Source organism: Ambystoma mexicanum, chromosome 3p (assembly GCF_040938575.1).
Source record: "Ambystoma mexicanum isolate Mex_15411 chromosome 3p, UKY_AmexF1_1, whole genome shotgun sequence".
Taxonomy (NCBI): Eukaryota; Metazoa; Chordata; class Amphibia; order Caudata; family Ambystomatidae; genus Ambystoma; species Ambystoma mexicanum.
In genome coordinates this window covers 916,792,109-916,806,823 of record NC_090925.1, presented here as the reverse complement: position 1 = coordinate 916,806,823, position 14,715 = coordinate 916,792,109, and the positions used below count along the sequence as shown (strand labels likewise).

At 43.8% G+C, this 14,715-nt stretch overlaps 2 protein-coding genes across 3 annotated transcripts in view; both read left to right on the top strand.

The window, feature by feature from the left end:
- Positions 1–12,670, top strand: part of LOC138581106 (rab GTPase-binding effector protein 2-like) — a 137,295-nt gene extending 124,625 nt beyond the window's left edge. For both annotated transcript variants that reach the window (XM_069652187.1, XM_069652186.1), the window contains 2 exons: positions 10,656–10,787; positions 12,422–12,670. In XM_069652187.1, the coding sequence (XP_069508288.1) occupies positions 10,656–10,787; positions 12,422–12,655 (366 nt within the window). In that variant the 3' untranslated portion in view covers positions 12,656–12,670. The remainder of the gene's footprint in view (positions 1–10,655; positions 10,788–12,421) is intronic.
- Positions 12,671–13,914: 1,244 nt separating this feature from the next.
- Positions 13,915–14,715, top strand: part of LOC138581107 (rab GTPase-binding effector protein 2-like) — a 129,852-nt gene continuing 129,051 nt past the window's right edge. Inside the window, exons 1-2 of the mRNA XM_069652188.1 lie at positions 13,915–14,221; positions 14,317–14,372. Coding sequence (XP_069508289.1) covers positions 14,343–14,372 — 30 coding nt within the window. The 5' untranslated portion in view covers positions 13,915–14,221; positions 14,317–14,342. The remainder of the gene's footprint in view (positions 14,222–14,316; positions 14,373–14,715) is intronic.

Here is a 14,715-nt window from a genome sequence, read left to right as displayed (position 1 = left end):
CCCAACATTACTTATCCAACGGTACATCTACCTTTCCAATAGCGGGGTAACCAGAGGTATGCTTCCTCCCCGCAAATAAACATTGCCCCCTTAGGGGGACTAAAGGGTGCAGATATACTATTCAAATCTACTATATTCTGGCAGTTGTGTCTACCCATGAAAACAGCCTGAGCATGTGTCTTGTTTCGCTGGTAGCAAAAGGGGGCCCTACGAACTATATTTTGTACAGGGATTGGGTGTGGTAGTACTGCTTTGTTGTCTCTCATATAGTCGGTTAGAGGAATCATTTCTATTTCTTTAGATGGGCAGGAAATGGATCTATTAAGATATCTAGTTACATTGGGTGTTAGAGGAATATAAATTCCTCCCTGTATTCTAGTCTGAGTGCTTGTCTCATTTTTCCTATTCACAAATGTGAGTGTCACATTTTCGGTATAGTTTCGGGAGGCACGCAAAAGATAATCTCGCCAAGGCACACATGTATCACTTGTAGCAGGAGTCGCGTACCATTCGGGTCCGCTTTCATGGCTATGGGGAACATATGTACATATGTAACAGTTGGTTTTATTTAGTATCTGGTTTGTTTCATTCATCCATGTGAGGATGCTATTCCTAGGATGCTTTTTCCGATACTCCTGATCTATATGGGGAATAGTTACTAGTTCTGGTGTTGGAGGCTGAGGCGTAGGAGGCAGCAAATTATGGGCAGCATAAATATCATGGTGCTCAAGGTACCAGAGGAATATTGCGGACCCTACTGTTATAACAATACAGACAAGGGATAAGAAGAGCTTTTCCTTTGGGGTGCATGCATATCTGTCAACTTGTGGACGCCTCTGCCCTGCGTCCTCGTCATTCATTGTAACAACCTGTTTTGTTCCCTCGCACAGGGCTAATCCCAAATGGCTGAGTTCCGGAACTTGGCCGTTAAATGTCACACGTTATATATATATTATATATTTAAACAAAAATGTTCAAAAAGTCCCTAACAATTACCCTAAAGGTGCCGTCCGTTTATGCGCTAAATCGCAAGGGTTGCACAGTATAACCCGTCCTGCAGTCACCGCTTCTGGCACCTTACTTTGACACGTCTCGTTGACGCTACTTCCTACCCTTGAGGGGACGCTGAGGCCGTTTCATCTGTGCCTCGTTGGGGCTACTTCATACCCAGGAGGGGCTGCTGAGGCCACTTCATCTGTGTTTCGGTTGTCCTTTGTTTGTTCCGACTCTTTACCAAGTCCTTTCTCAGCCAGATGTCAGAGTTCAAACATAGGCAATCAATGTTGCTTCCTAGGGCGTAGGTGATACCTGGGAGTGTCCTCCGTAGGTTTGGCTGCGAAGTGGTCTGTGTCCTTGATCGGGGGATGGACTATCTGAGGTGGTGCCTTTTTAAGATGGTTGGCATGGATCCACGTTTTGTGGCCAGCAACCTTCACAGCAGTTTGCGTCGCCAGTAGGACCAAAAATGGCCCCTTCCAGCGGGACTGCAGGCAATTGGTGCGATCAAAACTCTTCACGAGGACGTAATCCCCTGGTTTGATTGCGTGGCCTTCTCCTTCCAAAGCTGACGGGGCTGCGTCTTTCACCTGTTGATGGATAATAGACAGGTTATGCGTGAGCTCAGCACAATAATCCCTCAACAGTGGTTGTTCAATATTACCAATAACTCTTGGCTTTGGGATGGACCATGCACTTGGAGGGCGGCCCATTACAATTTCAAAAGGGGACAACTTGTGCGTCCCCTTTGGAGTGGTCCGCATACTCAACAATGCCAAGGGAAGGGCATCTGGCCACTTCAGGTTTGTAGAGGCACATATTTTTGCCAGTTTGTTTTTCACTACGGCATTCGATCGTTCAATAATCCCAGCACTCTTGGGATGATAGACGGAATGGAATCGCTGATCAATACCCAAGGCAGTACATACATACTTCACAACTTGACCTGTAAAGTGTACTCCGTTGTCGGAATACAGAAAGCTGGGCACTGTGTACTGGGGCACCCAGTATTTCAGGATGCATTTAGCTGTGGAAATAGCAGTGTTGTCTCCTAGGGGGTAAGCATCCGTCCAACCAGAGAACCCACACCTCATAACAAGACAATATTTTAATTTAGCAACCGGTTCCATTTGTATGAAGTCCATATACACCAACTCAAATAGCTGCGTAGGAAGTCTGCTATGACCTGCTGGTACTTTCACAGATTTGCCCACATTATGCTGGAGGCAGACAGCACACTGTGCTGCCCATCTCCTGCAATAGGATCCAATTTTCCGGTTTTTCCATACTTTGCTCAGAATGTCCTCCATTGCACCTGCATTAACATGGGCATTCCCATGTGCCATATCGACTACCATGGGTAAATAACTGTCAGGGAGCAACCACCTCATTTTGATTTTGTCCAGCCACACCCCTTTAGGAGTTTGTCCATTGTTACTGTCTTTAGTCCAAACTTTAATTTCGCAATCTGCCGCTTCCTTTTGAATGTCCTTTACTATCTCCTCAGGGCCCTTTTCCAAACCGCCCTCACCCCCTTTCCCTTCCACATTCTTTTGCAGCATGTTACACTCTGGAACGGGCAATTTACAGTGTTCTGCAGCATATTTAGCCACCTGGTCTGCTAAATCGTTCCCCTGCCCCACAAAATCTACCACCTTTTTATGGGTGGAGCATTTCACTCTAGCCACCTGGGCGGGTTCAGCCAATGCCGCTAATAGTTTGTTTATCAAATTGCCATGTTTTATTTTTGTTCCATGCGAGGTAAGAAACCCTCGCTCTTTCCACAGTAGACCAAAATTAAAGGCCACGCCATGTGCATAAGCTGAATCCGTATAGATGGTCACAGCTAAATCTTTACTTAATTCCAGAGCCTTTGTTAATGCCCTTAATTGTGCAGCTTGCGCTGATAACTCAGGTATGCGTTCCATATGGACAATTTCACTTTCAGTTGTTATTGCATACCCAGCCACTGTCTCCCCACTTTCCAGTTTGTAACATGAGCCATCACAAAATAGAATCCCATCACTTCCCTCTAGGGGAAGGTCACTCAGATCGACCCTACCTCGGGTCTGTTCATCAGTGCGTATAAGGCAATCATGCATGTCTTGATCTCCCTCCCCACTCGGCAAGGGCAAAAGGGAAGCCGGGTTCAAAGTATTACATCTCATGATAGTTACATTTGGTGCAAACAAGGTCAGTTCATATTGCGTTAAGCGGGCAGCTGTGAGGTGCTGAGTCTGAGTTCTATTGAGCAATACGTCCACAGCATGGGGAACATTTACAATGACGGCAGTTCCCAACACTAAACCAGCGCTTTGCTTAAGAGCTACCGCTGCTGCAGCAACTGATCGCATACATGGGGGAAGCGCTGCAGCCACACTATCCAAGGTGCCAGAAAAATAAGCACAAGGCCTTTGCCTTCCATTTTGTTCCTGTGTCAATACAGATAGGGCACAACCTTGCTGTTCATGTACAAAAAGAGTAAAAGGCTTGCCGTAATTGGGTGTCCCGAGCCCTGGGGCACTGCACAATGCGCTTTTCAGAGCATCGCAGGCTTCTCTTGTTTCTTGCGTGCAAGTGAAGGGTGTCTGATCCTTTTCTGTTTTCAAACATTGTAACAGGGGCTTAGCTATCAGGGAGAACTCTGGGACCCAATGACAGCAATATGAGGTAATACCTAACAGTCATCTCAATTCTTTAAAGGTACTGGGATAGGCCATTTCCTGTATTAACCGTACCCTCTCAGGTGACAGTGATCGACCCTCTGCAGTGAGGACATATCCCAAATAATCAACCTTGGACTGTACATACTGCATTTTCTTAAGCGACACTTTGTGGCCATGGTATGCCAAATGCTGTAACACAATCAGGGTACCTTCTTTACAACTTAATTCAGTATCTCCACAAATGAGAATATCATCCACATATTGTATGAGCATCACACCAGAGGGTAACAGAATTTCATCCAACTGCTGTTTTAGTGCTTGGCTAAAAATAGCCGGGCTCTCTGTGTAACCTTGGGGTGCTCGACAAAACCTGTATTGTCGCTGTGCTAATACAAAGGAGAAGAGGTATCTACATTCTTCAGCTATGGGTATGGAGAAAAAGGCGTTTTTTAAATCCACAACACTAAAGTGAGTGGCCGTGGGAGGGACCATAGTGAGAATACTTGTTACACTAGGGACAACTGGATACCTGGGGTCCACAATCTTATTAATTCTCCTAAGATCAATAACAAATATATACAGGGTCACTTCATCTCCTTTCTTATGAACCGGGAGAATCGGGGAGTTACATGAGCTGTCATCACACTCTTCAACAACCCCAAGTCGCATTAGATCCTGTACAATCCTTACCAATGCTGCTTCCCCTTCTGGAGATATTTTGTACTGCGGGGTTCGGGGTAGAGGGACCCCATGTTTTACCTTGATCACAACAGGGGGAATGTTCAAAACACCTACATCATTACTACCAGCAGCCCAAAGCTCTGCGGGCAGTTCCTGTAACTCTGGTGCCAATGGTTCAACCATATAACAACCACCAATTTTGGATTTACATATGGTCATACGAACGCCTGTTGGGGAACAATAGATAGTCGCATTTAAAGCTTTCAAAAGATCCAACCCAAGGAGATTCTCGGGGCACCTGTTAGTAAGTAACCATTTGTTAGTCAATTTCACTCCACATATAGACGTCTCAACTCTCTGGGACACTGGAGTACATATGGGTTCCCCACCAAACCCTACGGAAACTTTGTTTTCACCCGATAGTGGAACTGAGGGGACGGCCTTGGCGTCAACCGAGCTATTACCTGCTCCGGTATCGACCAAGCATCTAACGGTGGGGTGCTGTCCTATCTGCAATTTAACATACGGTCCTTTCTGGTCTATAGGAACAGACACCATCTCCTCAGGTTCACTATGGGCGTTTCAACTCATTGCTGCTGTGTTATCAAAGAACATCATTCCACTTAGTTCATCCTCCACAAACTCATTGCCATCCACTCTAACCATTTGTCGCTGCGCTGCGCTGTTTGAGAATACATTATTTTCGGGGTTTACAAACCTTCCCTGGCCTTGAGGTGGTCCCGCGGGGGGCCCACCTCGGCCCCTTCCCCTCCCACCCGCCGGTTCACCATTCCGCGGCATCAATATGGGACACTCATTTTTCCAATGTCCCGTCTGCTTGCAAGTTAGGGTTTCTTACCTGGGGTTTCTGGCCCTTTGGTTTACTGTAAGGTGGTTGCACCAATTGTTGCATTAGCACCTTATTTTTTAGATTCCTATCTGCCTGTTTCTTACCTTCCATTTCTTCCTCTTCCTGTAGCTCGTAATATTTAGCCATCTCTAGGATCTGGGATGGGGTGCTTGCCTGCCAAGTACTCTCGCCCAATGTAAGTGGTTTTTTAATTCCTTTTCCTAAACCCTTCACAAAGCCCATGGCGAAATATCTCTGACCCGTGGGGTTGCTAACAGACTGGCCACTGTGTGCCTTAAATGCATTCTCAAATTTCAGAAAATAGTCCCCAACTGTTTCTGCAGGGCCTTGTATAACTGCATCAATTTTTTCTACATTCACATCCACCTCTGGCAACACGCTACTCAGTGCCCTTAATATTCTTATCCCTAGCGTTTTTAGGTCCTCTGGAATGGGGTCAGTTGGTTTCCGGTCTGTATCCTGTTTTTCTAACTCTGTCCAATTGATGGCATGCCCACGGGGGTCCCGAGATCTAAAAGGTTCCCATACATCAGCCGGGGTCACAGCGGACATTACATGATCAATGTCCTGCAGAGTCAGGGTACACATTTTAAATAGCGCTCTCAACTCTTTGTAGAATCCCGCGCCATTGGTCCTAGGGTCTGGGGTGCTTTTTATTATACTGAACAGTTCTGCTCTAGTGAGGGGTACATAGACATATGTTTTGGTTACCGTGAGGGTCTTGTCACTTGGGTCATGGGCTGCTGTAACAATGGGCGCACATTCCCTCAGTGGTGCCATTACTTGGACCAGCTGGGCCCCTGGGAGAAACACTTCCAATAATTCTTTGAACAATCTACCCGTCCTAAGATCCTCCGCTTCCCAGTTCGGTTTATACGTTTTCAATTCAGCCTGGCACTCTCTCACCTTGTTGCAAACATCCTCCCGCCCTCCTGTTTCACATTCTGATCCCATTTTGCTCAAAAGCTCTTGCAAGCATACCAGTCGGGTTGCCTTGCTATGGGTGGTAAATAGATCCGTCCAATATCCCACCTTCCCTGGCTCCTTTTCATCATATATCCTTTTAACCAACGCCTTTCCCGTCGGTTTGGCATCATGCAAAGACTGCTCTCTTCTACAGCGTTCCTCTTCTTCCTCTTTTAACTGATCATCATAATCTTTCATAACTTTTGTTACCTCGTCAATGATTTGGTCATACTGGTGCCACAGGGTCGCCCGATCTTTCTCAGTGTCAATGGCCTTATAAATATCAAACAAACCCACGGGCCACTGGCGTTTAGCCTCATTCCTCAGCCATGCATGAAGAAGGTCACAATGCATTTTCATTAGCTGTCGAAATTCCTTCTTTTGGCAGGTATATAATCTTTGTTTTATCCCTGAGATCGGGTTATCAAACACTTGTTGTGCCATGCGCTCTAATTTTGCATATTCAACCGGGGGGGAGAAGGGCCCCTGTCTAGATAAGTGCCCTACTTCCTGCTCCTCGACACCATTTGGGTCCATAGTACCAGTCTGGGTACCATATGGGGGTGGGTTTTCAGGGGGAGGGGGTGCAGTCGGGGCAAGGTGCGTGCCGTTAGGCTGGGGTCTGACAGGTGTTGTTAATCGCAAAAGGTTCTCTGTCAATCTCAGCCTCGCTGTCAAGGCTGACTATCTCTTTCTCTGGCTTGGGGAGGAGTGGGTACATGCCTTTACTGAATTTTATCAATGCAGCCCGATCCTCTACATCTAGCCGGTGTTCAAACTCTTTGCTATCTAATTCACATGCCTTCTCCTGTAAGGTCCGTTTTTGCTTTTTCCTATCCTTTTTATCTTGGGACATTTTCTGTTTTATTGCTTCTGTTCGCCACTGGCGAATAGCATCATGCTGGGCGAGGCGAACCCTTCTTTTTAGTAACACTAATTCAAGATTTTCGATTATGGGTATACAAAAAGTGCCTGCTTTGGGCCATTTAAATTGAATGGACTTCTTTGCGTATTCCTCCCAGTTTTTACAAAATTGTACCGCCCCCAACCCATAATTGGTTAACATAGTGTAACATGGAGTGCCTTCAGCAGGCGCATGCATAGGTTCCTCATTCTTATTTCTATCGCACAAATTCCCCATTATTAATTACAATATCCTTACTACAATCAAAATAATACGTACCATAAAACTGATACCAATGTGGCTTACCATCCACCAAAACTTTCTGCAGACACAGAAATGCACTCACCACACCAAGGAGACCTCCCCTCTGTCTGGTTCGTCTGGTCCTTGGCAGAGCAGTCGTTCTCTCCTTCTTCTTGATCTCCTGTCTCAAGGGAGGACCGCGCTGTTTGCATTCAAAAGTGCGATAGTGTTTGGGCCCAGTTAAGTCATCCACCGGAGACGGGAGCTCAATGGAAGGCACGCCTCAAAGCGATGGACTGCATCTGCAAGGTCCGCCAGTCCAGGGACGCCAATCAGTCAATGCTAAAATTCACCAGGCGGAGGTCTCCATCAATAAACACACTAGTAAGTGAGTTTAACAATCATTTATTGCAATGCAAAACTTCCGCGGAAGGGCTGACTGCAAGATACACCATAGGGATGCTATCTAGAGTGAGCTACTAACATTACAGTGAGCAGGCTTTTTATAGGAAAATGTTTACATTGAGTTCTATGACTGGCGCGAAGCCCAGGCACGTCCTGACATACAGTTTCCTGCCAAAACACTTTTGGCTGTTATTCCAGCCCTTGCAGTGACAATTTACAAAGGCCGGACATTTGCAAATGGTCATTACTCATATAGCTTATCTAAGCAAGTCAAAATATCCTTCAGGATGCATGTGTAATCTTTAACATGCGTGATCGTAAAAACAAGCTAATTCATCACATTTGACACAGTGGGGAATTTGCAAACTACACATATCTTGCCGCGGTAGTGATAATAATATCCATTCATGGGCTGCTGGACAATAGCAGGGCATATCTTTTACAGAATGACGCACGAGCTCTGACACAAGTTCCCCTTCCCACATATCCCAGAGAATAACAACTCCGAATATAGATACGCTTTATGCTTATGTTTCGGGAAAGAGTGCGGATGCTAGCAATCATCATTCATAGAGGAGACCCCAGGGTCAATGAATGAATGCATGCTCACTCGCACGGCAGCTTTAGACAGGACGGGAAGTGCAAGAGTTTTAACAGACTTTATTTATGTAGCCTTTACAGGAACGGAGAACAGAGGGGACATTCCTAAGCCTGTGAGTAATATCTGTTCCAGGCGAAAACCCTGGGCCTCGTGTGCGGACACAAAAGCAGTTGGTTTAAAATGGACATAATGCTATAACATGGGCAATGGGTTTAAGTCTTGCTGAGGCAAAGAAATATGACAATTACATGAATTTGGTATTTACACTTGTCTCAGTACATGGGGGATTTTGGGACTTAGTCCCAATGACCAAAATTGTTTTTTTTTTGTATTTCTTCTTCTTTGCAATAAGTCATTAGAAGTGAGGGGTTGCTGGGGAACGGGGTTTCCCAGTCTTCCTGACCGGTTCTCCTGTCCCACTTGTTATCTTCCCGCAGAACACCACCCGAGGCCTTGATCAGGAAGTGTCTGCCCTTCCCTCGCCACATGAGAAGGGTCCGAGGTCAGGTTTGTGGGGTGAATCAATGCTGATTCATCACAGAAAGCATTTGCTATAGTACAGACTAGTAAGAAGGCCACTTGGTAAAGTCTGAAGAAACTATGTCAGGGCCTAAAAAAGTGCTGGCCATCAGCCCATTGCAGCAATACCTAGGAAGCAAGGAGAGACCGAAGAGCCATTTCCCCTCTTGAGGGAACTGGAGGGGCTGCAGCACTTCTGCACTATCTTTCCACCAGCAGGCCAAAGAGCGAGGGGTTGAACCTGAGGACTTGGAAAATACTTATGTGAAAATGATTTGAAACCTGAGGCCCAGAAAGAGAACTGTATGAAAACCCTGAACTGGCACTCTGGGAAGAGACATGTGTGAAAGCCTAAATCCAGAAGCCTAGGTTGAGGCGTGTATGAAAACCCTGAAATTGAGATCTGAGAAAAAGGCTTGTGTGAAAGACTTGAACTGGAGGTCTAGAAAGGAGACCTACATACAAGCCTTGAAAGTTTGAGGTCTGAGATCTGTGTTGACATTTTTGAAACCCGAGGTCTGGGTAGGGACATGTGGAACAGCCTGAAACCAGAGGTCTGGAAGGAGACAAGAGTAATAACTTTGAAAATTAAGTTCTGGGGAAAGACCTAGCTGAACAGATTGAAAGCCAGAAACCTAAGGTTCAGGAAGTTGAGAAGTTGTGCAAAATGAAACCAATGTTCTGGGAGAAGACTAGTGACATCACATGATGACGAAGGGAAGCAAAAAAGCCTATTTTGTATTTTGTGCCTAAGGTCCAGGAGGGACCGAAAGTCGACAGAGGCCTGTTACGAGAGGCAATGTAAGGTGAGGAACCCAAGGAGCTGAGAGAATTCTGGAAGAGTAGGATCTCACTGATAAAAGTCTGAAGTTTGAAACCAGTGAAAGACCAGACTTGTGAGTACATGATGCAAGAACTGTGTTAAAGAATTTACTTTATTTTAACTCTGTAGAATAGGGATAAACTTCTCTAAGAACATTTTTTGAATTATTTTTGTCAAAAGTTGGAACACTTTGTTTTAGAATAGATAGGTGGAAGACTGTAGGAATTATAATTATAACTGTCATTTTATAACGTGCTTAATACTGGGATCGGTTTCTAATCGCGAGCCTGGGATTCAAACCTGTGTTGCTATGTGTTGTCTTACTTCCAAGACAAATGTGTTGCCCCTGACCTCTCCTCATGGCCCAATTTTACATATAGACCGTGTTTTCCATTGCCCACCTTTTGGATTCTGTGTAGTACGCTACGGAGAGACGAGGACTTGATCTAATTAGGGATCATTCGAGAGGGGGTTTTACCTGAGCACAAACACATTTTTTATCTTGACCCTGATATAGTTTTGAGTAGTTGTCTGACGTATTTTTGTCCCTAGGAAGGGTAGGCGTTTATTTAATCCGACCCAAAGAGAAAGTAAGACCTGAATAAAAAAGTTATACATCTTAAACATGTCTCTCTGCTTCAGCTACCACACAGATATGCCCACCTAACTAGCTACCAAGTACTACCACCTAGCCTCCTGAACAAAACAACCAATTAATCCCCTATCCTTCATACACACCCACCTCTTCTGTGACCCACTGAACACACAGATTAAGGACAGGGTTGAGTAGCAGTGTTTGAGTATGCCCCCAACATTACACCAGAGCCGAATGACTTTCCAATTCTTATGACCTGGTACATACATACATATATATATACACGCATGCACGCACACACACACACACACTTCTTGATTTTGACCCCTCTCTCATAGTGTTCCACTGTTCATTCATAGCTAATTGACCTTTGATTTTCTTGCAGGCAGATTTGGCCTCTTCCCATAAGCGACTTTGTTATGAGGTGAAGAATCTGAGTGAGGAGAATGAAAAGCTGAGGGGGATACGGAAGGTGCAGGTGCCAATGGAGGAGCCACCCTTACCCAGCTCTGTGCCGGTGAGAGGGAAGTAGAGAGGAAGAAATTACATAGATTGGGAAATATGTGAGATAAGAGGAAAGACCTGAGAGTCTCTCCTTTCAGTGAAGTTTACCTGTTTATAACTTATTTTTTTTCTGATGTGAAGTGTGGATACAGTGACATTTACTCCCAGAAATATTGATCACAGTGGGCAGTTTGCAGAGTGAGACCCCTCCACTCATATTCCTTTAACTAGGACCATCTGTTTATAGTACGAATGGTGCTGAATTATTTCAGATTATCCTCTGCCTACTAGAGTGGAATCTAAAGAATTTGACAGGCTGTTTTTCTGCTCACCAGCGGGGGACAATTAGGCAGTTTGACAAGAATCCCTTGACTGCAAAATTAGATGTAAAGCAGAGTGCTTCTAGCCCATCAAAGCAGGTGGAGAGAGAAATAACTCAGATTGGCCAGAACATACTGTGTTCTGTAATGAGCAAGAACATCCTGGCATAGCTAATTGGGAACTCTGCTGTGCTCTACAGCAAACCTTCTTGCAGGGGACAGCACTAATATAATTTCTGCATGTCTCATGTTGGAAGCGGATGGAATACTCCTCTGTTCTCCAATATGTTTCCTCCTACCTTCAGCAATGGATAATTGTAATACAGTGATATGGAAGGTGGTTTTGTTGTAAGTCACTGAGTCTGGTCCAGTCACACTAAGTGTTGCATCTTTGATAGGTTTTCATAGAAATATATTGTCATTCACTATTGTACGTACGTATTGTTAGCATATGAACAGTCTTCTGTAGCAAAGGAAATTGATATTTAGGAACATGAATTGGAAATCCTAAATCTAGCCAATTCATTGAAATCATCCAAACATCTAGAGAGTAGTGAATATAAGATGTACTGTACTCTGATTGTGGATGGATACCTCTCTTATTTTCTTTTGCGTGTAAACAGTATCCTTGAATGATTGTCCTACAGGAAAAGGCAATTCTTGAGTGTTTTAGCATTATTTGAAAAAATTACTTGATGGCAGTCATGGGTCATTGGAAAACCATAACTCAATTTGTGAGAATGTCATTGGCTTGTATGCTTCATGGGTTTACAAACAAGTATTGTGATCTGAGAATATATACTACTGCATGAGCTTTGCTGTGCAAAATTCTGCTTTCCCTTTCACCCCCTTATCCCAGGACCTTCATGTGTTTGTTCCTTATGTTTTTTATTCTCCTTCTTTGTTCCTTAATCTATGTTTATTGAGAGATTTCAATGAATCTTTGCAGTGATTATTTTCTGACTTTACATTACTTTGTATACTTTGGAATAATACATTGCATATTAGGTGATTCTTTTTTTCTGATCCCTTGTGCTTGCAGAAATATTAAAACGAGTTGAAATAAAAAATAAATCTTTATCGAGAATAGCGTTGTTTCACCAGAGGAGGCAAAGTTCCTCTTTCTTTCCCCATCACACCCTTTTAGTAAAACGTCTTTTCTGTGATTTACTTTGCTTCCCTTTGTAAAAACATGTTCTTTTTAATTATGTACTTGATCACACTAGGCATGCATTTCTGCCAAAAACGAGTTTCTACGACGGAAATGTAACAATTCTTACAATCTAATTAATTTATGGGTCCATAACAATGCTTTCCTTTGCTGCAGGAGTTGCAGAAGCTAGTTCAGAGGTATCGGCAGGAAAGCTTTTCCCTGCAGCGTGGGTCTGACCATCGGGAGGAGCGGCTACGCATTGAAATCATCCGGATGCGAGACCAGTTGCAGGCAGAGAGCCAAGTGAATACCAACCTGCAGCAGATCATGCAGAACCAACTAGACACACACCGTGAAGAGAGTGGTATGCAGGGGAGTATGAGTAGGGGGAATCTGATAACTGGGTAGTGGGGTAAAAGGGAGAGTGCATATTTGGAAAGCAGTGATGTAATGCCAGAGGGATAAAGAAGATTTGAGGGACATTTTTAGTGATGGTAGAAGGAATCACCAAAGGGAACAAGGATATATGGTGGTAAGAGAGTTCACTGGTAACTGCAACTAATGAAGACATCTCTGTAGGTCACCGTTTCCAATCCCGGTATGACAGCTCAGTTTTGTTAATGTTCAACTGCATAGATGTGTATGTAATGTTGTGGACATGTGTAGACTACTCCCCATGAGACTTCCCATAGCATGATATTGTTCATTTGCTGGCATATATAAGGACCTTCAGGACAACTTGAGTCAACTTGCGGCAGACATCAACTCTCCACAGGCATGGGAGTGTACTGTCTGTATGGCCGTCATGGATATGGTGAACATATGGCCAATTTTGAGATGTTCTATTATTAACTCATTTATTTGATGCTTTGTATACATCCGCAAACGGAATGTATAGCTATGTATGAATGATTTGGATTTGAAAATCCTGCTATTTTCTTTTTTCCTGTATTTGTTTGTGATATATAATCAATTATTGTCGAATGCTTCTATGGGACTTTGCTTTCCCGATCTAGAGAATAAAGAACAAAAGATATTGCTCTCTTTTAAAAACCACAGGAAGCACAAAACCACCCAACTCAAGCTCTTCTTTGGATTAGATGCACAGATCACATCTCCCTAGCTATTAAGACTATGTGCTGGCTACCAATTAATAACGATATACTTTTGAAAATGCACTGCTTGATGCACAAAGTTTTCAATTTCCAGATTCCCAAAACCTGTATGGGGTAGTTCTCATCTACTAAAAGACCAGATATCCATGGTTGGCATTTTAGGGGTAGATCCTCCATTTCCAAAGCTCATTCTGCTGAACCTATTTCAACCTTCGACTCAAACACTATCAAACTGAGTGAAGATGAGTCTGCTTATAAACCCTAGGTTCAGAGAGACAGCCTTCAGTGTACCTCAGCTGTTCTTTCCCCAATCTCTACATCCACTCGACTTCAGCACTTTCCCAGCAAGTATGAGCGCTCTACCAATAAACCAAGTCTTTGTATCCTACAGAGATTCATGAAACCATTGAATTTGTTAATGATTATACTTGTTACAATAGACCTTTAAAAACCCTGTGGTTCAAGTGCTACATATGAACTAGCCATAACCAGGCTGGTAAAATCAGATTGAATAACAAGAAGTGGTGATGGAGGGAACAAATAGTGAAAAAACATTAGAAGAGCACAGAGGATATGACAGGGAGCTGTTGACTCGAGTAAAGTTGGGGGTCCCAAGATTTGTATTTTTCTTTTGTACAAAATGGAGTTAAGTACAGAAACTGTATTGGCTTGTATTGCAGTCCTCTATGTTTGGATAGATCAGTGTGGGTTGATGAATGAGTAATTATATATAATATTTGCAGGAAGAGGGCGCAAAGGCAGCAATTGAATCTTCACATTTTCTACTTGTTTAATGACCGATCTCTTTTCTTACTCTCCCATCTTGTCATCTTCTGCTGTGCAATAGAGCTCCTCCAGGGTAAGTTAATCTCCCAAATTCTTTAAGCAATGCAATGCCATTCGTAGGTCAGATCAAAAAAAATTCTAATGCACTGTGTTTTTCTTTCTCCATAGCCAGCCTTTCCAGTGTGAAAACTGAAATGGAGAGACTGCAGGAGGCAAGGAATGAGGTAAGGTGCTCCGGAATGACGGTGGTGCACGGGTGGTTAAGTGTACATTGAACTGGTATATCCATTCATTGTCTTAGACAGTTTCTTAGATGCAGGTTGATATATGTCACAGTAAGAGATAAAAAAGGTTTCCAACCCATTAGGGGTGTCACGGTATTAGTTTTATGACGGTACGATAACCTTCTTGCCAAATGGCGGTATATCATGGTTATCACGGTGTAGCAGGTGGAGTTAACCAATCTTAACAACTATTTTGTAAAAGGTCATAAATTGTCGGATTTATCATCACAAACAAAACCAGGCACCCAGGGCCCGAATTGGGCTTTTCAACATACTTTCCCCA